Genomic DNA, 16,319 nt, shown 5'->3' with positions numbered 1-16,319 from the left:
AGTGATATAATCAACTACCACTGTACGTGGTAATCCCAAAGCTCACTAGGAGTGGCCCAGTTCAGAATGCAACTATAGCGTTAGAGGTGATCTCGGGCCTCCTTGTAGCTTCTTCTTGATAGCCTGCCTGGGTACGTAGCTAATGCATTGTTCGGAATTCCGATCGAAACCGGCATAACATTTGCGTAGCGGACTTCGAACTAAGACAACTCCGATGCCTTCAACTTGATGAGCCGACCAGACAGGAAAGCCTGAGCAACATCCCGTTGAACACTGAATCTCACCGCAAAGAGGTCGTGTATAAGATGCTCAAGTGATCTAGGGCAGTGGTGTCCTCTTATCCCTTCGTCATCTACCAGCGACTTCAGCATGAGTGAACCAAAACCTAAGTCATCAAGCCCGACGGTGCAACTGTCACAATGGATCTCAAAGCTGAAACTGGATGACATCCCGGACCGAGTGTGTACTCGAGCAAAGTACCTAATTCTCGATGGACTGGCGTGTGCATTTGTTGGATCTCATCTACCTTGGTCCGAGACGGCAGCGCAGGCGATCCTCAACCTGGAGCCAACACAGGGAGACGCCTCGCTCATTGGGTGGTAAGGACGCAAGGTTACCGCTCTCACTGCCGCGCTTCTAAATGGAACCTTTATCCGGGGTTTTGAGCTGGATGACTGGCACAGCGAGGCTCCCCTTCATTCGAACAGCATCATCCTGCCAGCTCTGCTTGCCGCTGCGGAGCAAGCCAATGCACAAGCTTCTCACTTCACAACCTCCGGAAAAGACTTCCTGCTCGCGACTATCGCGGGCTACGAGACAGGACCACGTGTAGGCCATTCTCTCTGGGGCACACATGTTCTCTCATCAGGCTGGCATTCTGGAGCAGTCTTCGGACCTGCTGCTGCTGCCAGCGTGAGCAAGCTTTACGGGCTCGATGCGGACACAATCGAGGATGCTTTTGGGATAGCATGTACCCAGTCGTGTGGGCTCATGTCTGCCCAGTTCGAGAGTGACGTAAAGCGCATGCACCATGGGTTTGCAGCACGGAACGGTCTTCTGGCTGCTGTCTTAGCACAAGGCGGCTATGTGGGCATCAAGCAAGTCTTCGAGCGCGAGTATGGAGGCTTCTTGAAACAATTCAGTTCTGGAAATGGGAAGCAACCCCAATATCGACCGCAGGAGTTGACGAGCGAGCTGGGAATCAGGTGGCAGACGAATGGCATTGTGATCAAGCCGTACGCAGCGATGGCAGGTACACATCCTAGCATTGACTGTATCCGCCATCTCCAGGAACAAAACCCTGACAGGATGAAGAGGTTCGATGGAATAAAGAAGATCGACATCCTCCTTGGCGAAACTGCTTTCCATCACGGAGGCTGGAGAGCCGCTAAGCCCCTCACAGCAACGGGAGCCCAGATGAGTAACTCGTTCACGGCCGCAACACAGATTGTTCATGGACAAGTTTTGATGCCGCAGTTTACCCCTGATACGCTCGTTGATGAGGATGTCTGGAGACTTGTCGATCTCACTGAGTGCAAACTCCATATCACTGATGGAGACTCCATCGGCTGTCAAGAAGTGAGGATTAGGTTTGAAGACGGGACGGTCCTACATCACAGTGTGCCGAGTGCTTTTGGCGTGGAGCCACCCCTTTCTAACGACGATATAGTGGCCAAATGGAGGCAACTAACCAGGGACATTGTTGAGAATGAAGTTGTAGAAAAGATTGAGGAGATAGTGTTGTCTTTGGAGGAGCAGGATGATCTTGTGACACTTTTTGAGCTCATTCGTCAAACATCGAAGAATCCGTTGACCAGATAGAGCTATGCTACTTAGACGGTGCTAGCAACATTCAATCTATAACGGACTTGTCCTAAGATAAATGGATTCTTGTTTAAAGTACTGTTAGATTAGCACAACTCGCTAGTAATGGTCCACTGACTACAGAGGTACTGTAGTCTACCCTCCCTTCACCTCTGGGGCGTGTGACTGGACTCTGAACCATGGTGAACATGACATGAAGTTTGTAAATCATAAGGTAGTACTGATTTGTTTTGTATTGATAAGCTCATGGACCTGCATGCAGCCTCCAGGGATTTAAGATGATGCTCAGCGAGCAATAGTGATGAAAGCCTAAGCAAGAGAAGTGTTTCCGACCAACCAGACCCAGCAGGTAGACGTCCAGTTCTCCTCTACAAGCAAGCTTAAGTGTAGATTTATAATTTCATTATCGAAATGCCAATCTAGCAACAAATAAGGTGAAGCCGAAGGCAAGCAAGCAAGATAACAAAATAAGGTGGTTTTTTAACATAACACAATATGTAAATTTAGAATAACCCTGATGTATAAGAGTACAATATTATCATTCAAGGATACGCAAAGCTTAAGATAGAGGAGAATAAGCTTGTTTTAATTCCAGGTCTATGTTTTCAGTCCCGGGCCCTCAGTGGAGGGTATCCCATCAACGCCACCCAATGCTTTTGCCCAACCTAGGCATTTGACAAACCTCACATTTTTCACTCTATTGTTACATCCCTCTAGTCGCATGCTATCATGAGCTCTCGTTATTACCAGCTTGAATGTCTCCTGGAAGAGATTCCTCTGGCCAAAACTCAATATCGCCGTCTTCGCCTAAACTTCCCCTCTTAACAAGACGACCCTTTTCCCTCATAAGGTCTTCGATGGTGACTTTTCTGTCGCCAAAGATGTTCAAGTGGTCGCTGATGACGTGTCTGTTCCTGCACTCAGGACATGTGATGAGCGTAGAGCCATAATGGTAGCCCTGCTTAGAGACATTGTGGTGAGAGCGATGGCCACATGGAATGCACGTAAATGATAACTGGTAGTGTGATGCCTTGATCTCGGGCCTTTCTCCTTCGCTTTTTGGCGTCTCGCCAGTTTGCGCCTGCTCAGGTTTCGGTTTGGCGTATGTTTGGGTAGGTGGTCGTGGAATGTTATGCGCTGCGCGGAAAGACTGGAGGTTTGTAGTGGCAGGACGAATAAAAGAAGCGCGCAGGAATGGCAAGGAGCGCTGCGGTTGCTTTGGCAGCTGGCGCAGGACTTTGGAGGCGAAGGAAGGCGCCCGTGAGGCCATTTTGCGAAATTTGATTGACTTGGAAGGTGAAGGTCGGGGAAATGTTTTCATTAGAAGAAGAAAGGTCTTGGTCTCGAGACGTCATTTGTGGGGCTACCCATGTTAGGAAAGATGGTGGAAGGTCAGCGAATCATATCGTCCCTATCACTTACACGTCTTTCACTGCTACAGGAGAAAGATAGATGCCGTCTTTGCCTTGATTATCTTCCCTGACTTGGATATCCGGAAGCTAAGTAGAGCTACGTATCTCTTTTATACGATTAGCTGATGATCTTCTAAGCTAAGGTTAAGCATGAACTTAATAATAATACTTATTTTTCAGCTTTCCGATTATGTCTTTATAAACATAGAGTGTATCGAAGAGTGATGGATCAGCAAGTACTCTCCTTCTCTATGACAATCTTTAAGCAATTGTACCGCGAGTCCCTCGTCACTAAATCCTACACAATGTACCTACCTAGGTAGGTAGCTTAGGTAGTAGCTACCTCACATCTCCATCCTCCCTTCCTCCTATGAAGTGAAGACTTCTTCTTGCCGACTTTCACAGAAGTCAAAACCTAATAAGGTTCATCTACCTCAATGACGAAATTTCTGCCTTAACCAAGCAGTGCTAGTACCAGTTACCTCTTTTTTTTTTCTCTTTTTTTTTTCTCTTTTTTTTTTCTCTTTTTTTTTTTCTCTTTTTTTTCTTCTTCTTCTCAGCACCTAGGCCAACATTCTTCCTTCAACCCAAAGGATCTTCAATCGACCCTGGTAGCATATCACGCCGAATTCATCCATCGCACTTCCACTCAAAGGTCAGTCAGAGCTTAGCCCAGTAGAATATCAACCAGCAGATTCACAAGTACGATTCATAGCTGTACATTAGGTACCCCTCAGGGAGAAAGAAAACTTCTGACATTAAATCTAGGTATTGAAGTAAACTGGTCTAAAGGCTTGCTAAGATATACTAAACTTACCTAGGTCTTTCCATTACTTAGAAAATAGGTCCTAAGTTTCTTGTCATGCGACTCACAACTCTCGGTGCCTCGTTGTGTTGCATGGACTTCCGTCCCGGAGATTCGGTTATAGAGTCGCAAGACATCGTCCATGGCCTACTCAGGCTCAATTCAGCACGTAATGCAAATGGGTACCGTCCTTTGATTTGGGACCCTGCCCTTGCCTCCAATGCGCAAGACTATGCCATCCAATTGGGCTGTGGCGCCGTGGCACCTGGCAAGCCGGAGAGAACTGCTGTATACAAAGAGATCTCGGCCACATGCGCGGGTCAATCACATAGGCGTACTTTCGAGACTGCTGCGAACTTCTGGCTCACTGCCAATTACAGGCCCAACCGTGTATCAGAGGACTACTATAACTACCGTAAGTGATTTCTACGCTCCGTTAAAATATTCACATCCTAATGGCTAAGGTGAATGCATGGGTCCTGAGGCAGGTCGAGTCGGATGTGGTCAGTCATATGATCATGAAAATCACTGCGTTTTTTACACAGTTTGTATGTTCTCTTCCCACAGAGATTGGTATGTTGTCCTCAGAGATCAAGTTAAAAAGAAATACTGACGGTTTGTGTAGTGTGAATGCATGAGGTGACCTCTGCCCTTATGGTTGCCATCACAAAGAATGCGATGAGGGAACGGTAACATCCGGTATTATATCATGCAATAGGCGGTGAAATCAAGAGTTTGCTTTGCTAGTAGTGATAAATCAGAACCTTTCTTCACGGTATCCATCTCGTCCTTCAATTATGTGACGATGTCTACAGGGTAGGCAACCGGCTTATATAATCATGGTCGGTCGATTGGCCCGTGCACTCTGCCCTGCAGCCTGGTGGAACAACGAGCGACGCGATTGAGAAAAAGGTCCCCATTCGCGCGACTCCATCAAGCATTGAACGTTGAAGCCATCACGACAGACAGAAAACTCCACATATCTCGACATCTTTAGTCCACATCGATAGTGCTATCATCATCGGGTAAATTTTGGCATCTGAATCACTTGTATCAGTTCCAGCATCCGGCGATAGTGAGAAGAGACTCTTCGCGTGTTGGTGAAGCTCCCTTTCCGCAGCATGAGATGACCATCGAAACCTCATAGCACACACAATGGAACGATCAAAGCCCCAGGCTTTCTTGACAAGCTACGCGCCGCGACTGCGCGCCTACAACAACTCTCTCCTCACGCCCGTTCTACCAAGCAGCGCGCCCGCCGGACCGGCTTCGAGAACCACAAAGCGAGGGACGACGATCATAAATTATGCTGAAGATGGTTATGATGACCTGGAAGATGATAGCGACGATCCTAGACGACGGCCGACAGGCTTGAGGAGCTTGCGAAAGGAGGACTCGGTCAGCAGACAAGACCTCGCCGACAAGATTGGCAAAGACACCAAAGAGCCTGTCGAGGTGCAGGGCGTCTGGCGCGATTGGATCGCCAAACACAGGCTGCTGAGGAGCGACCAGCAGAATGCCGTTCAAGCAACATTGCCTCTCACCCTGATTCCGATTCGAATCGATGTGGATGTTCCCGCATTCATCCCACCAGCTCCATATCCCATGCCGCATAATTCAAGTACAGTGGACACCTCACTTCCCCAGTATCGTCAACAGGAGGCGACAGTGCCGTATAAACTTCGGGACATCTTTTGCTGGAATCTGCACGAGACCCTTATCTCTACCGATCAGTTTGCCCAAACTCTAGTGCAGGACCTCGATCTGCCAAACCGGCAGGTAGTCATTGCTGATATCAGCAAGCAAATCCGGACGCAACTTGAAGAATACTCGGGCGTTGCCCTTCACCCACTATTTCATAGTGACCCGCAGGCCCTCTCTGTTCCACAGCCCACGACTGCTGCACTGACACCGCGGCCAAGCTTCGCGCTGAAGTCTCGGGATGACTCTCCAGTCTCCGCCATCCGAGGGGCCTCCCGGCCTGACACTCCGGCGCAGACAGGAGGCGCGGCCACTCCTTCGCAATCCCAAGTTCCCGATGTCACCGCAGAGGCGACGCCGATTCTTCCTGAGTCTGACGACTACAACCCTGACGATACCTATCGATGCATCATCAACTTGAACCTTAATCTGGCATCAATGCTCTACACTGATAAGTTTGAATGGTCTCTATTGCATCCGCCCGGAACCGCTGAAGCGTTCGCCAAGGTCACTTGTACAGATCTTGGGCTGACAGGAGAGTGGATACCGGCAATGACGCATGCCATCTACGAAGCGGTTCTGCGGCTGAAAAAGGAAGCCTGCGAGGCTGGCGGCCTCGTTGCTGGATGGGGTGGAATGCAGCAGGAATTACCAAACGATGCTGCCCATGGCTCTGAAGCTGGCTGGAGGTACGACCCGGAGCACCTTGGAGATGACTGGGAGCCAAAGGTAGAATTCCTGAGCAAGGAAGAGATTGAGAAGAGAGAAGGCGACCGAGAACGTGAAGTTCGTCGATTACGCCGTGAGACGGCACGGTTCAGCTCTACAACAGGAATGCTCGGAGGCACGCCCTTTGGTGCGCCGATGGAAGTCGAGGAGGAGAGAATGGGGCGAGGCGAACGGTCCAAAAAGAAGCGGCGTTTCCGAAGCCTGAGTCCGCTTGGCCGAGGTGGTACACCGGGAGGGCGAGGGACACCAGACGTTGGGGGATACGGAGGTGGCGGAGCTTTGACAGACCAAGAGAGATATCAATGGAGGTGCATGCACTGCAGGATATGGGGCACAAGCGTCTGGGCTGTGAGAGATGGACCAGCAGGTCCAAGAGTAAGTTCGAGGGTTGGCGGCTCCGTTTTCATTGCTAACATTACTCAGACACTATGTGCCAACTGTGGTTATCTCTACGAGCGTGACCAGAGACTGCCCCGTCAAAGTAAAAACATCCATATATCAGATATCCGTGGATAGAAGTCCCACCAGTCCGGTTTTGACAAGGAGAAGACATCTGGCTGCACTCGGCTTCTCCTGCAAACCACGCAAGAAAGCAGGAGAGCCGGGCAAATGTCATTCCATGCTTTAGTTCTGAACATCGAGGCAATTGAACGGCATCCACTTGTTCACGGGGAATGGCGAATAGTACTGGCAACACGTCACCCTGACAGCCAGTGATGGTGGTGTTTGTTTTTGCGAGCAAAAGCTTTTTGGAGGTGGAAATTGGAAGGGATGATTATACGGCGTCTCGGGAGGATTTAGGGTTCCTCATGTGGATGATACTTCCCCCCTATCTTTGGAACGTTGGTAATTGCGGGAAGGACGTGAGATGCAGTATTGCGAAGTACGCATCCTTGTAGATTATATTGATGCCCGGTGATTTACAACGGGTGTTTGTGATGCGCCCATTGACACTCTAGCATCTTGAATTATAGATGGGTTGAGCTTAACTCAGAATTATGTTTGTATGAAGAGCAACGCAGTGTGAGGTGGTCTACCTAAAGATGTGATTTTCACCTTGTCTAGACATGTGTAGATGGTTCATAGAGAAAGGCACTGTAGGTGATATGCGGTCATCACGTGTGCCAGCTTGACCCGACCTCCATATTTCCTAAACCTGACCACAACAACCTCATTCTATCCTTAACATGGCCCCGTTAGGCAAAATACGTAACTTCAACAGAGCATCATGCGTACTACCCAAATATGCAAGTCACCTCTGGACCCTTGCTATTGCATAGCATTACATTGGCTGTCGAACCACCCAGACAAAGCCGCACCACGCTTTGGGGTAATCCGGAAGAACCTCCTCCACGATCCAATCCGTCCACTCTAATGCACCACATCACAGCCTAAGGAACGATTAACTCACACCCCGCACTTCTGAAATGGGCTATTCTGTATCTTCCGAAACAGTGGATATCACGTCCCACTGGGGTACTGGACGACTTGGAGACGCCCCCAAGGCGGTTCGAGCCGAGAAGATGCTGCCGATTCATGCAGGGTTGGTGACTTTGATGCCCCTCGTTAGCCGTCTTCCGTGTCTGGAAAAGGCATTCCGTTCGAGAGCCTCGGCAGTCTGAGGAATCTGTATTGTCGTTGCGAGTGCTTCGAATATTAAAGAACAGAAGGTAACACCTCTCAGAATTGAGGCGGCGAAAAACAAATAACACTCCTGGACAGTGCTCATAAACCAAGTGCAGTCAGTCAAGGCCCGGCGGAACAACTGAATCACCGTAACATTCGTGTCGATTGTGCGCTGCACATTCACCAGCCATCACATGAGACTACCAGTCACAGACAAGACCTGGTTGCCTGCCTACTCGCCTGGCAAGGCCTTTACACATGACCGGCAGGAGAATCCTGGTCTATAGTCAACAATATGCCGGGGTTATAGCCACTATCTCGGTCATTATGTATCCGAAACTGCTGAATTTGGACGAGAAGGCTCTCCAAACCCTTACCTCCATGCGCTATGTCAGGGGTTTAACTTCTGCCACCTCCGCATTGCCCGGCAGCTGACCAACAACAGCTGTTTTCGTGATGGGCATGGGCACACAACGAACACATGAACAAACTAAATTTGACGGAAATTCTTCCACGATACCTGCAGTTGCCGTCTTGAGACTTCTTTTAAGCGGACGGATTGAATCCCGAAGTACCGCGAGATCCCCTCTACCAGGACAACTCATCTTAGGTTCTACGGCTGTAATCGTTCCACCATCAAGAGCATATGAGCTTTGAAACTTGAAGTCAAATATACATCGCCAATGTTTCGAGTTACGGTTTACAGATGGGAAAAGGAACATCAGCGCTACCAAAGACCGATCAGCTGGAAACGGATGCTCGACAGACAGTGTGATGTAAAGGCGCCCTTCACTTCCCTTAACAGATCAGTATGCATAAATTGTCTCCAAACGGAATATATAATCTTTACCGGAGCTACGGCCCATGGAGGCGATATCTACTGAGGAGCATTGTGCCCGTGGTGCAAGGCACCTGTGGATCTCGAAGACAGGCTTCTCCATATTGAATCCAGACGAAGATGTGACGGCACCGCATAATTGGTAAACGCCATGCTCGAATAGTGGCAAACGGGCCAAAACTTTGGGTCCTTGAGAGAACCAACAGGTTGTGGGGTCAGCCTCCTCACTAGAGGTACGGCTAAGTAGAATCAACCCTGGGCGGAGATCCATATGGTTAAGATCGCAGGGTGACTGAAAGGTGACCGTTCACTCATAGTTGCCTTTCCGGGACTGGTAACTAGACTACCTCACGATCATTCTATGGATTATATCACGGGTCTCATTAGTCCACGGCAAAAAGATGATGGAAGCGACGGCCCGAAAAACGAACGATGTTCCTATCCTTTAGAGGCCTGTGAGAACAGTAATTCGGAAACTTGTTCTTATTCTTACACGGCCTTGTTAGTCCAAGTTACAAGGTTCCTCCAATGAGCGAAGATCGTGAGTGCAGCCTCTTCGGAGGCCAAACATTGCTCTCCTTCGGGAACTGCGGACCGGCCTACTCGTTCTCTTTGCTATTGTAGGTATTCATCGGGCACTTACCCCTACGCCACCGGAGGCTATCACGGAGATCGGCTCAGGAACTGCCCCCTGCAGTCACCGTACCTCGTTGTGGCTCTACTCGACAAGTCTCCGCTCTGGAGGCATGCCATGCTTTGCCTGTTATCACCAAGCGAGACATCACTGGCTCAGCAAGGTTCTTCTTACCTTCATACTGTCTAAGGGCATGCGGCCCGCGACCCGACTCTCTCCTGAGGCTATGAAAATGGAGCCTCATCGGTATGGCGGCTTCTCTTGATGTTGATCACTCCTTTCTTTCAAATTTGGACATGGGTGAAGGGGACGATCTTCTAAGTTCCAGATCTTCTTGTTTACGAGTATATAACAAGCTCGGTTTCCCAATCCAAATCAAACTCACCACTCATCACTCATCACAACTTCTTCAGTCAACTCAGTCTCATCTATCCAACGGTCTAGCTTCACTTCACAATGTATCGCATCGTCGCAACCGCCTCGGCTCTTATTGCCGCTGCTCGGGCTCAACAGGTCTGCTCTTTGAACACCGAGACCAAGCCTGCCTTGACCTGGTCCAAGTGTACATCCAGCGGCTGCAGCGATGTCAAGGGCTCCGTTGTTATTGATGCCAACTGGCGATGGACTCACCAGACTTCTGGGTCTACCAACTGTTACACCGGAAACAAGTGGGACACCTCCATCTGCCCTGATGGCAAGACCTGCGCCGACAAGTGCTGTCTTGATGGCGCCGACTATGCTGGTACCTACGGAATCACCTCCAGCGGCAACCAGCTCAGTCTTGGATTCGTCACCAACGGTCCCTACAGCAAGAACATCGGCAGCCGAACCTACCTCATGGAGAACGAGAACACCTACCAGATGTTCCAGCTTCTGGGCAACGAGTTCACCTTTGATGTCGATGTCTCTGGTATCGGCTGCGGTCTGAACGGTGCCCTCTACTTCGTCAGCATGGACGAGGATGGTGGCAAGGCCAAGTACTCCGGAAACAAGGCCGGAGCCAAGTACGGAACTGGCTACTGTGATGCCCAGTGCCCTCGTGATGTCAAGTTCATCAACGGAGTTGTAAGTATTAACCTAGAGTACGATTGCAGGTTTGAGACAGACGCTAACCAGTATTTAAGGCCAACTCTGAAGGCTGGAAGCCCTCTGCCAGTGATGTCAACGCTGGTGTTGGTAATCTGGGCACCTGCTGCCCCGAGATGGATATCTGGGAGGCCAACTCCATCTCCACCGCCTTCACTCCTCATCCTTGCACCAAGCTCACACAGCACTCTTGCACTGGCGACTCTTGTGGTGGAACCTACTCTAGTGACCGATATGGCGGTACTTGCGATGCCGACGGTTGTGATTTCAACGCCTACCGCCAGGGCAACAAGACCTTCTACGGTCCTGGATCCAACTTCAACATCGACACCACCAAGAAGATGACTGTTGTCACTCAGTTCCACAAGGGTAGCAACGGACGTCTTTCTGAGATCACCCGTCTGTACGTCCAGAACGGCAAGGTCATTGCCAACTCTGAGTCCAAGATTGCAGGCAACCCCGGTAGCTCTCTCACCTCTGACTTCTGCTCCAAGCAGAAGAGCGTCTTTGGCGATATCGATGACTTCACTAAGAAGGGTGGCTGGAACGGCATGAGCGATGCTCTCTCTGCCCCCATGGTTCTTGTTATGTCTCTCTGGCACGACGTAAGTCTAACGCAACCCCCCCATTCATACCTGAAATAGGAACAACACATACTGACTTTTCTCTATAGCACCACTCCAACATGCTCTGGCTCGACTCTACCTACCCAACCGACTCTACCAAGGTTGGATCTCAACGAGGTTCTTGCGCTATCACCTCTGGCAAGCCCTCCGACCTTGAGCGAGATGTCCCCAACTCCAAGGTTTCCTTCTCCAACATCAAGTTCGGTCCCATCGGAAGCACCTACAAGAGCGACGGCACCACCCCCAACCCCCCTGCCAGCAGCAGCACCACTGGTTCTTCCACTCCCACCAACCCCCCTGCCGGCAGCGTCGACCAATGGGGACAGTGCGGTGGCCAGAACTACAGCGGCCCCACGACCTGCAAGTCTCCTTTCACCTGCAAGAAGATCAACGACTTCTACTCCCAGTGCCAGTAAAGGGGCTGCCGAGCTATCTAGCATGAGATTGAGAAACGATGTGATGAGTGGACGATCAAGGAGAAGTGTGTGGATGAGATGAACTTGATGTGGGAGGACAGGGGTTGGCTTTCAGTTTTCCGAGTACTCTGTGCTCTTCTTTTGCCCTTCGTTTGTCTCGCGCAATAAAAAGCGACCTTTGCCCCTATTATTATATACATCGGTAGAAAATAGTTACAACTGTCGTTATCAACCTATCTCTTACTCGACTCGCTTTGAAATTTCTATATAAGTAGCTGTTCTACCGAATATCTCTCCAAGATAATCTATGGCTTTCTGGAACGCCCGTTTGCATCCAGTTCTTGACAAGAAACGATGTGGCCAAGAAAGGCATGCCAATCCTGTCGTCAAGATGATGTGGGAACAACATAGGAGACCAAGATCTTGGAGATAATATCGGTGTTGCGAACACCGACTCTAAGGTATGGATAAGGCTGTTGAGTTAAAAGAAGCTTCGAGCCCAATGCGAAGACAAAACTCCCCAGTGTCAACTTCATGATATGATGTCTGTCAGCTAATATCCTACTACACGATCTGGATTGGACGTGCCACTTTCTGGGTACTGGACTTTTCCTGGGGATCACAATAATGTCTCCATATTTCAATGTATCCTTATATCAACACGTATGTCTAGGTAGATACACGGCTAAAACGATTGCCTCCCGCATCTCGAATTCCGAGATGCAGAATTATCCTAACTCAAATCCCCCATCAATTACAGTAGATTTAAACAGACTCGCGCTTCTTCTCACTCTGCTGAATCTCAGCCCCGTCCTTGAACTCCTGGGTCTGATGCTGAGCAGCGTCAACGCCGAGCATCTGAGCACCCTTCTCAGTGTGATCGGCACCACCGAAAACAGTATCCATGTGCTCAAGGGAGATACCCTTGGTTTCAGGGACAAAGAAAAACACGAAAACGCAGAGCAGGATATTGACGGCAAAGAAGAAGAAGAGGCACTTGAGGCCAGTCTTGGCGAGGAATGTTGGGAAGAACTGTTGGAAAATGGTGTTGGCCACATTCTGGCACTGAGAGGCCATACCGACAGCCTGGGTTCGGACGTTGGCGGAGAAGACCTCACTGGTCCACATCCAGACACCGGCACCCCATGAAGGCTTGTAGAAGAAGCTGTAGGTATATGTTAGTGTGCGTTCAAGAAAGGCGAAGAACCAAGAAAACTCACATGAAGAGGTAGAGCATGACAACAATGCCAATAGCAGTGGGCTCGGTCTTGGGGGTGGGAGTAGCGAGGCCAATGACGGGAACAATCAACATGCAGAGGGCCATACCCGCGGCACCGACCATGAAGAGCCATCGGCGACCAAAGCGATCGGCGGTCCATACAGCGTTCAAAGTGAATAGAATACCCATGGTGGCCCACAAAGCGTTGATGAGGTTGATCTTTTCAGTCGAGGTCCAGACTTGCTTGTAAATGGAAGTGGAGTAGGTGTTGAGGGTACCCTGGCCGGTGAGCTGCTGGCCGACGTTGAGGACAACTGCAATACCGAAGCGCTTCCTGATAGAGGGGTCCTTGAAAAGGGCACGGTATCCAGGGCTGATGGCCTCCTTCTCGTACTCGATAGCAGCCTGGATAGCCAGGACCTCATCCTCAACCTCCTCCTCAGTGTCACGGATACTTCGAAGGGCGGACCGGGCATCGTCGATCTTGCCCTTCTTGATAAGGAAACGGGGAGACTCTGGCTGGAATGGGAGCAGGATGATAACCAAGATGGGAACGAGGACCTGGAAGATAACAACCATGCGCCAATCCCACTCGCCGAGCTTCTCTCGGTTCTTGCCACAGGCGAAGTTGATCCAGTAGGCAATAAAGGCACCGACCGAGTAGAAGAGTTGCCAGAAGGTCATAACCTGACCTCGAATCTCAGGGGGGGAGACTTCACCGATGTAAACAGGGCCAGCAGCTGAAGGAAGTCAGTGACCAGTCACAGGAGCTGGTGAAAGTATATAACTTACTGAGAGCGGTGCCCTGACCAATACCGATGAGGACACGGCCGAGAATGAAGACACCAAGCTTTCCCTTAGGGGCAAAAGCCTGGATGATAGCGGCGATGATGGTGATGAAGCAACCAATACCCATACCGGCACGTCGACCGAGCCAATCAGCCAGGGGGCCACCGATGAAGAAACCACTAACGATAGCACCGATGGTGTAGCAGGTGTTGATGAGACCGACAGTGTAACTGTCATTCTTGAGGTCGAGATTGAACCAGTTCAGCCAGTTCTCCGAGGCCTGGAGAGCATTGAAAACACTGGAGTCAAAGCCGTAGAGCGTCATACAAGACGCAGCTACCATGGCAATGAACCAGTTGTAGACTCTGGTCTTGCTGGGCATGTTGGCGGTGTTTGGTCCTGAGCCTTTCTTTTTTTCGGGTGTCTTTTATCTAGAGTTGCCGATTATATGACTCAAGAATGAGAAAGGTCGATCTCAAAAAGAGGCAGAGAAGAGAATGAGGATAGTGGGACGAAGAACAGAGGAGACAAGGAGTGAAGATGATGCTTCCCTTGCTATCTTTTTATCTTCGAGACGAGGAAGGGACCCCCAGAGGCTAGAGCCGTCTTTCTTGCCCCCAGACCCCAGACTATGTCTTTCCTAGGTTAACCCCAGACCCAACCCCAGGATGCGGTTGCGGTTTGCGTTGCGGCTACCTATGGATGGTTTACGGACGGACGCACCTTCCCCACCATCCATAAGCCTCTAATTGTGTGTTAAATCTGATGTCTCAATTTGAATGGCCTGACTTTCTTTCTGTTGTTCTTGCTGCCTCCTGAAATTTTAACTTGACTATTCAGTAGAAGAGACAGCATTCACACCCACCATTCACGCTCGTAACTCGACCCCTGGTACTTGACGATAAGGCAGTCGAGCATGTATATCGATTCCATGTATGTATCCATCCCTCTTATCGAACGTTGAGAATTCGCTTAATTATTGTTGTTTCCACTTTTCTAGCACCGAGTCGGATCCCATCATCCCATCGTTGAGCCTTCAAAGTTCAAACCCCCGCAACTATTGAACGACTTAGCTCAAGATCGGAACCCCCAAAGTTGCATCCTATTCCCCCACGATTCATTTACCATGAGTCTAAAGAATAGAATTCAGTCCAATGTATCAAAAGAAGACTCCCTTAATTAGACTTGTGATGCTACTGTGCCGTGCCGAGTTCCGTCTGCCCAGGTCGCTAACCCCTGTCATGCCCTCCACCGGCTCGGCGCCTCTGTCAGTTTTGGGTGGCATGCTTAACGCCTGTTGGAGCAATTTCTTCCTGGCTTTCTCTTAGACCTCGACTCTCTTTGGAATTGGCTTCCTTGGGGGAGTGGAGAATGGGGGAATGTCTTTTTGCGGCTGATGGTGGCCGTACCGCGTGGCCAGATGGCAGGGCATCAAAAGCTACGATTGGTGGAATATCTAAGGAAATGATTCCTCCGTCGAGATAGTCAAAATTTAACTCTGCCCGTGCTAGACCCGTTCTAAGCCAAGCTCCATGCCTCCACCTCCACGATTCACCCGTGCGGAGTAGACCGCTTCTCGTTTTCCTGGATCTCTTCCCCGCATTGGATTTACCTTGGATATGGAGAAGAATCTCGGGGAGAAAACAAACAAAGATAAGCGGCTATTGGGAAGTGATTACTCCGTGATCGTTGGTATTCTATCTATGCTGCGATATGCTACAATTAGTAACTGAGCCTGATGGCGCCACATCATCTATATCTTTGACAGTTGAGTCTATCTGAACAGCATAGAGAGCAAGGTAACCCCAAAACGTAAGACTCAAGGGTCCTCCAACTTGACAGCGACCTCATGGATGTAGTAGACCTGGTCAAGGCGCGGCATGACTTGATTGACTCCAAAACTGAACCAAATAGCTCCAGCTCCAGCTCCAGCTCCAGCTCTTGCCAAGATATCGACCCCTTATTCAGCCCGATCTTACACCCTCTTACAAGTTGTCATATTGCATCTTGACCATACCGCTTAGACGACAACAACACACCACACCATGAATCTCAATGCCAAGTACGATTAACCCAGGGTCCCAAGCGCCACTGACAACAGACCGATGCTTCCTTTGTGTAACAACAACGTAGTATTCTACCTCGCAAGTGTTTAGCCTTTTGTAGAGTACCTAGTAGCTATTCTTCACAGTTTCCCTCTCCTTGACAGCAGCACAGTTAACGCTAACTGACTCTCTCGCGGAAGTACATTCAACATAAAACCAAATCACGCTACTCCTATGTTCGGCGGGGTCGGTCGATTGCTAACTGATAGAGATTACTATATTTCTGTCTCAACTTCATCATTCCAACTCCGAATTACAGCATTATCACCCCCAAACTTTGCGCCTATCCCCATCATTCATACACTAAACAATGCACAATTGCTTTCGGCTAAATTCGAATCGATGCAGTGGTGTTCATCATACTTCCCTAACTTTAGCCAATAGGTTGCTTCACGGGGGTCTAGTCGAGGGTCTAGTCGAGGGTCTAGTCGATGGTCTGATTGTTAGGTCCTAGTCGTAGAGTCACAGAAGGCATTGCCTTTCTAAAATAGGCAGACTACCTATTCAAT

The 16,319-nt window shown here is 49.7% G+C and overlaps 8 protein-coding genes across 10 annotated transcripts; 5 read left to right on the top strand and 3 right to left on the bottom strand.

The window, feature by feature from the left end:
* Positions 1-369: 369 nt before the first annotated feature.
* Positions 370-1,821, top strand: FOXG_00484 (uncharacterized protein; the record flags this gene model as incomplete). The annotated part of the gene is made up of 2 exons (XM_018376855.1): positions 370-599; positions 684-1,821. 2 exons carry the CDS (start codon positions 370-372, stop codon positions 1,819-1,821), a joined length of 1,368 nt encoding a protein of 455 aa, XP_018232482.1.
* A 452-nt stretch (positions 1,822-2,273) lies between these two features.
* Positions 2,274-3,175, bottom strand: FOXG_00483 (uncharacterized protein). The gene has a single exon (XM_018376854.1). The coding sequence runs from the start codon at positions 3,143-3,145 to the stop codon at positions 2,552-2,554; it is 594 nt and encodes a 197-aa protein (XP_018232481.1). The 5' UTR covers positions 3,146-3,175; the 3' UTR covers positions 2,274-2,551.
* Positions 3,176-3,793: 618 nt separating this feature from the next.
* FOXG_00482 (uncharacterized protein) lies at positions 3,794-4,819 on the top strand. 2 transcript variants are annotated; one of them, XM_018376852.1, is made up of 4 exons: positions 3,794-3,891; positions 4,058-4,456; positions 4,506-4,614; positions 4,667-4,819. In XM_018376852.1, the coding sequence occupies exons 2-4, from the start codon at positions 4,099-4,101 to the stop codon at positions 4,677-4,679; spliced, it is 480 nt and encodes a 159-aa protein (XP_018232479.1). In that variant the 5' UTR covers positions 3,794-3,891; positions 4,058-4,098; the 3' UTR covers positions 4,680-4,819. The 2 variants fall into 2 exon arrangements, with proteins under 2 accessions (XP_018232479.1, XP_018232480.1); XM_018376853.1 differs by lacking the exon at positions 3,794-3,891 and having other exon boundaries at positions 4,021-4,456.
* Positions 4,820-4,963: 144 nt separating this feature from the next.
* FOXG_00481 (uncharacterized protein) lies at positions 4,964-7,527 on the top strand. Its single transcript, XM_018376851.1, has 2 exons — positions 4,964-6,846; positions 6,895-7,527. The coding sequence occupies exons 1-2, from the start codon at positions 5,197-5,199 to the stop codon at positions 6,985-6,987; spliced, it is 1,743 nt and encodes a 580-aa protein (XP_018232478.1). The 5' UTR covers positions 4,964-5,196; the 3' UTR covers positions 6,988-7,527.
* Positions 7,528-8,355: 828 nt separating this feature from the next.
* FOXG_17886 (uncharacterized protein) lies at positions 8,356-8,532 on the top strand (the record flags this gene model as incomplete). Its single annotated transcript, XM_018397888.1, has 1 exon — positions 8,356-8,532. The coding sequence occupies one exon, from the start codon at positions 8,356-8,358 to the stop codon at positions 8,530-8,532; it is 177 nt and encodes a 58-aa protein (XP_018232477.1).
* A 354-nt stretch (positions 8,533-8,886) lies between these two features.
* On the bottom strand, positions 8,887-9,722 carry FOXG_17885 (uncharacterized protein; the record flags this gene model as incomplete). The annotated part of the gene is made up of 2 exons (XM_018397887.1): positions 8,948-9,722; positions 8,887-8,894 (listed from the first exon to the last, which is right to left on the bottom strand). Exons 1-2 carry the CDS (start codon positions 9,204-9,206, stop codon positions 8,887-8,889), a joined length of 267 nt encoding a protein of 88 aa, XP_018232476.1. The 5' UTR covers positions 9,207-9,722.
* Positions 9,723-9,963: 241 nt separating this feature from the next.
* On the top strand, positions 9,964-11,900 carry FOXG_00480 (exoglucanase type C). Its single transcript, XM_018376850.1, has 3 exons — positions 9,964-10,634; positions 10,694-11,260; positions 11,329-11,900. The coding sequence occupies exons 1-3, from the start codon at positions 10,026-10,028 to the stop codon at positions 11,695-11,697; spliced, it is 1,545 nt and encodes a 514-aa protein (XP_018232475.1). The 5' UTR covers positions 9,964-10,025; the 3' UTR covers positions 11,698-11,900.
* Positions 11,901-12,000: 100 nt separating this feature from the next.
* FOXG_00479 (uncharacterized protein) lies at positions 12,001-14,655 on the bottom strand. 2 transcript variants are annotated; one of them, XM_018376848.1, is made up of 4 exons: positions 14,571-14,655; positions 13,709-14,517; positions 12,918-13,656; positions 12,001-12,862 (listed from the first exon to the last, which is right to left on the bottom strand). In XM_018376848.1, the coding sequence occupies exons 2-4, from the start codon at positions 14,085-14,087 to the stop codon at positions 12,463-12,465; spliced, it is 1,518 nt and encodes a 505-aa protein (XP_018232473.1). In that variant the 5' UTR covers positions 14,088-14,517; positions 14,571-14,655; the 3' UTR covers positions 12,001-12,462. The 2 variants fall into 2 exon arrangements, with proteins under 2 accessions (XP_018232473.1, XP_018232474.1); XM_018376849.1 differs by having other exon boundaries at positions 12,121-12,862; positions 13,709-14,655.
* Positions 14,656-16,319: the final 1,664 nt, after the last annotated feature.

This window comes from Fusarium oxysporum, chromosome 1 (assembly GCF_000149955.1).
Source record: "Fusarium oxysporum f. sp. lycopersici 4287 chromosome 1, whole genome shotgun sequence".
NCBI lineage: Eukaryota > Fungi > Ascomycota > Sordariomycetes > Hypocreales > Nectriaceae > Fusarium > Fusarium oxysporum.
The sequence above is the reverse complement of the archived record's forward strand: the minus strand, read 5'-3'. Positions and strand labels throughout refer to the sequence as shown.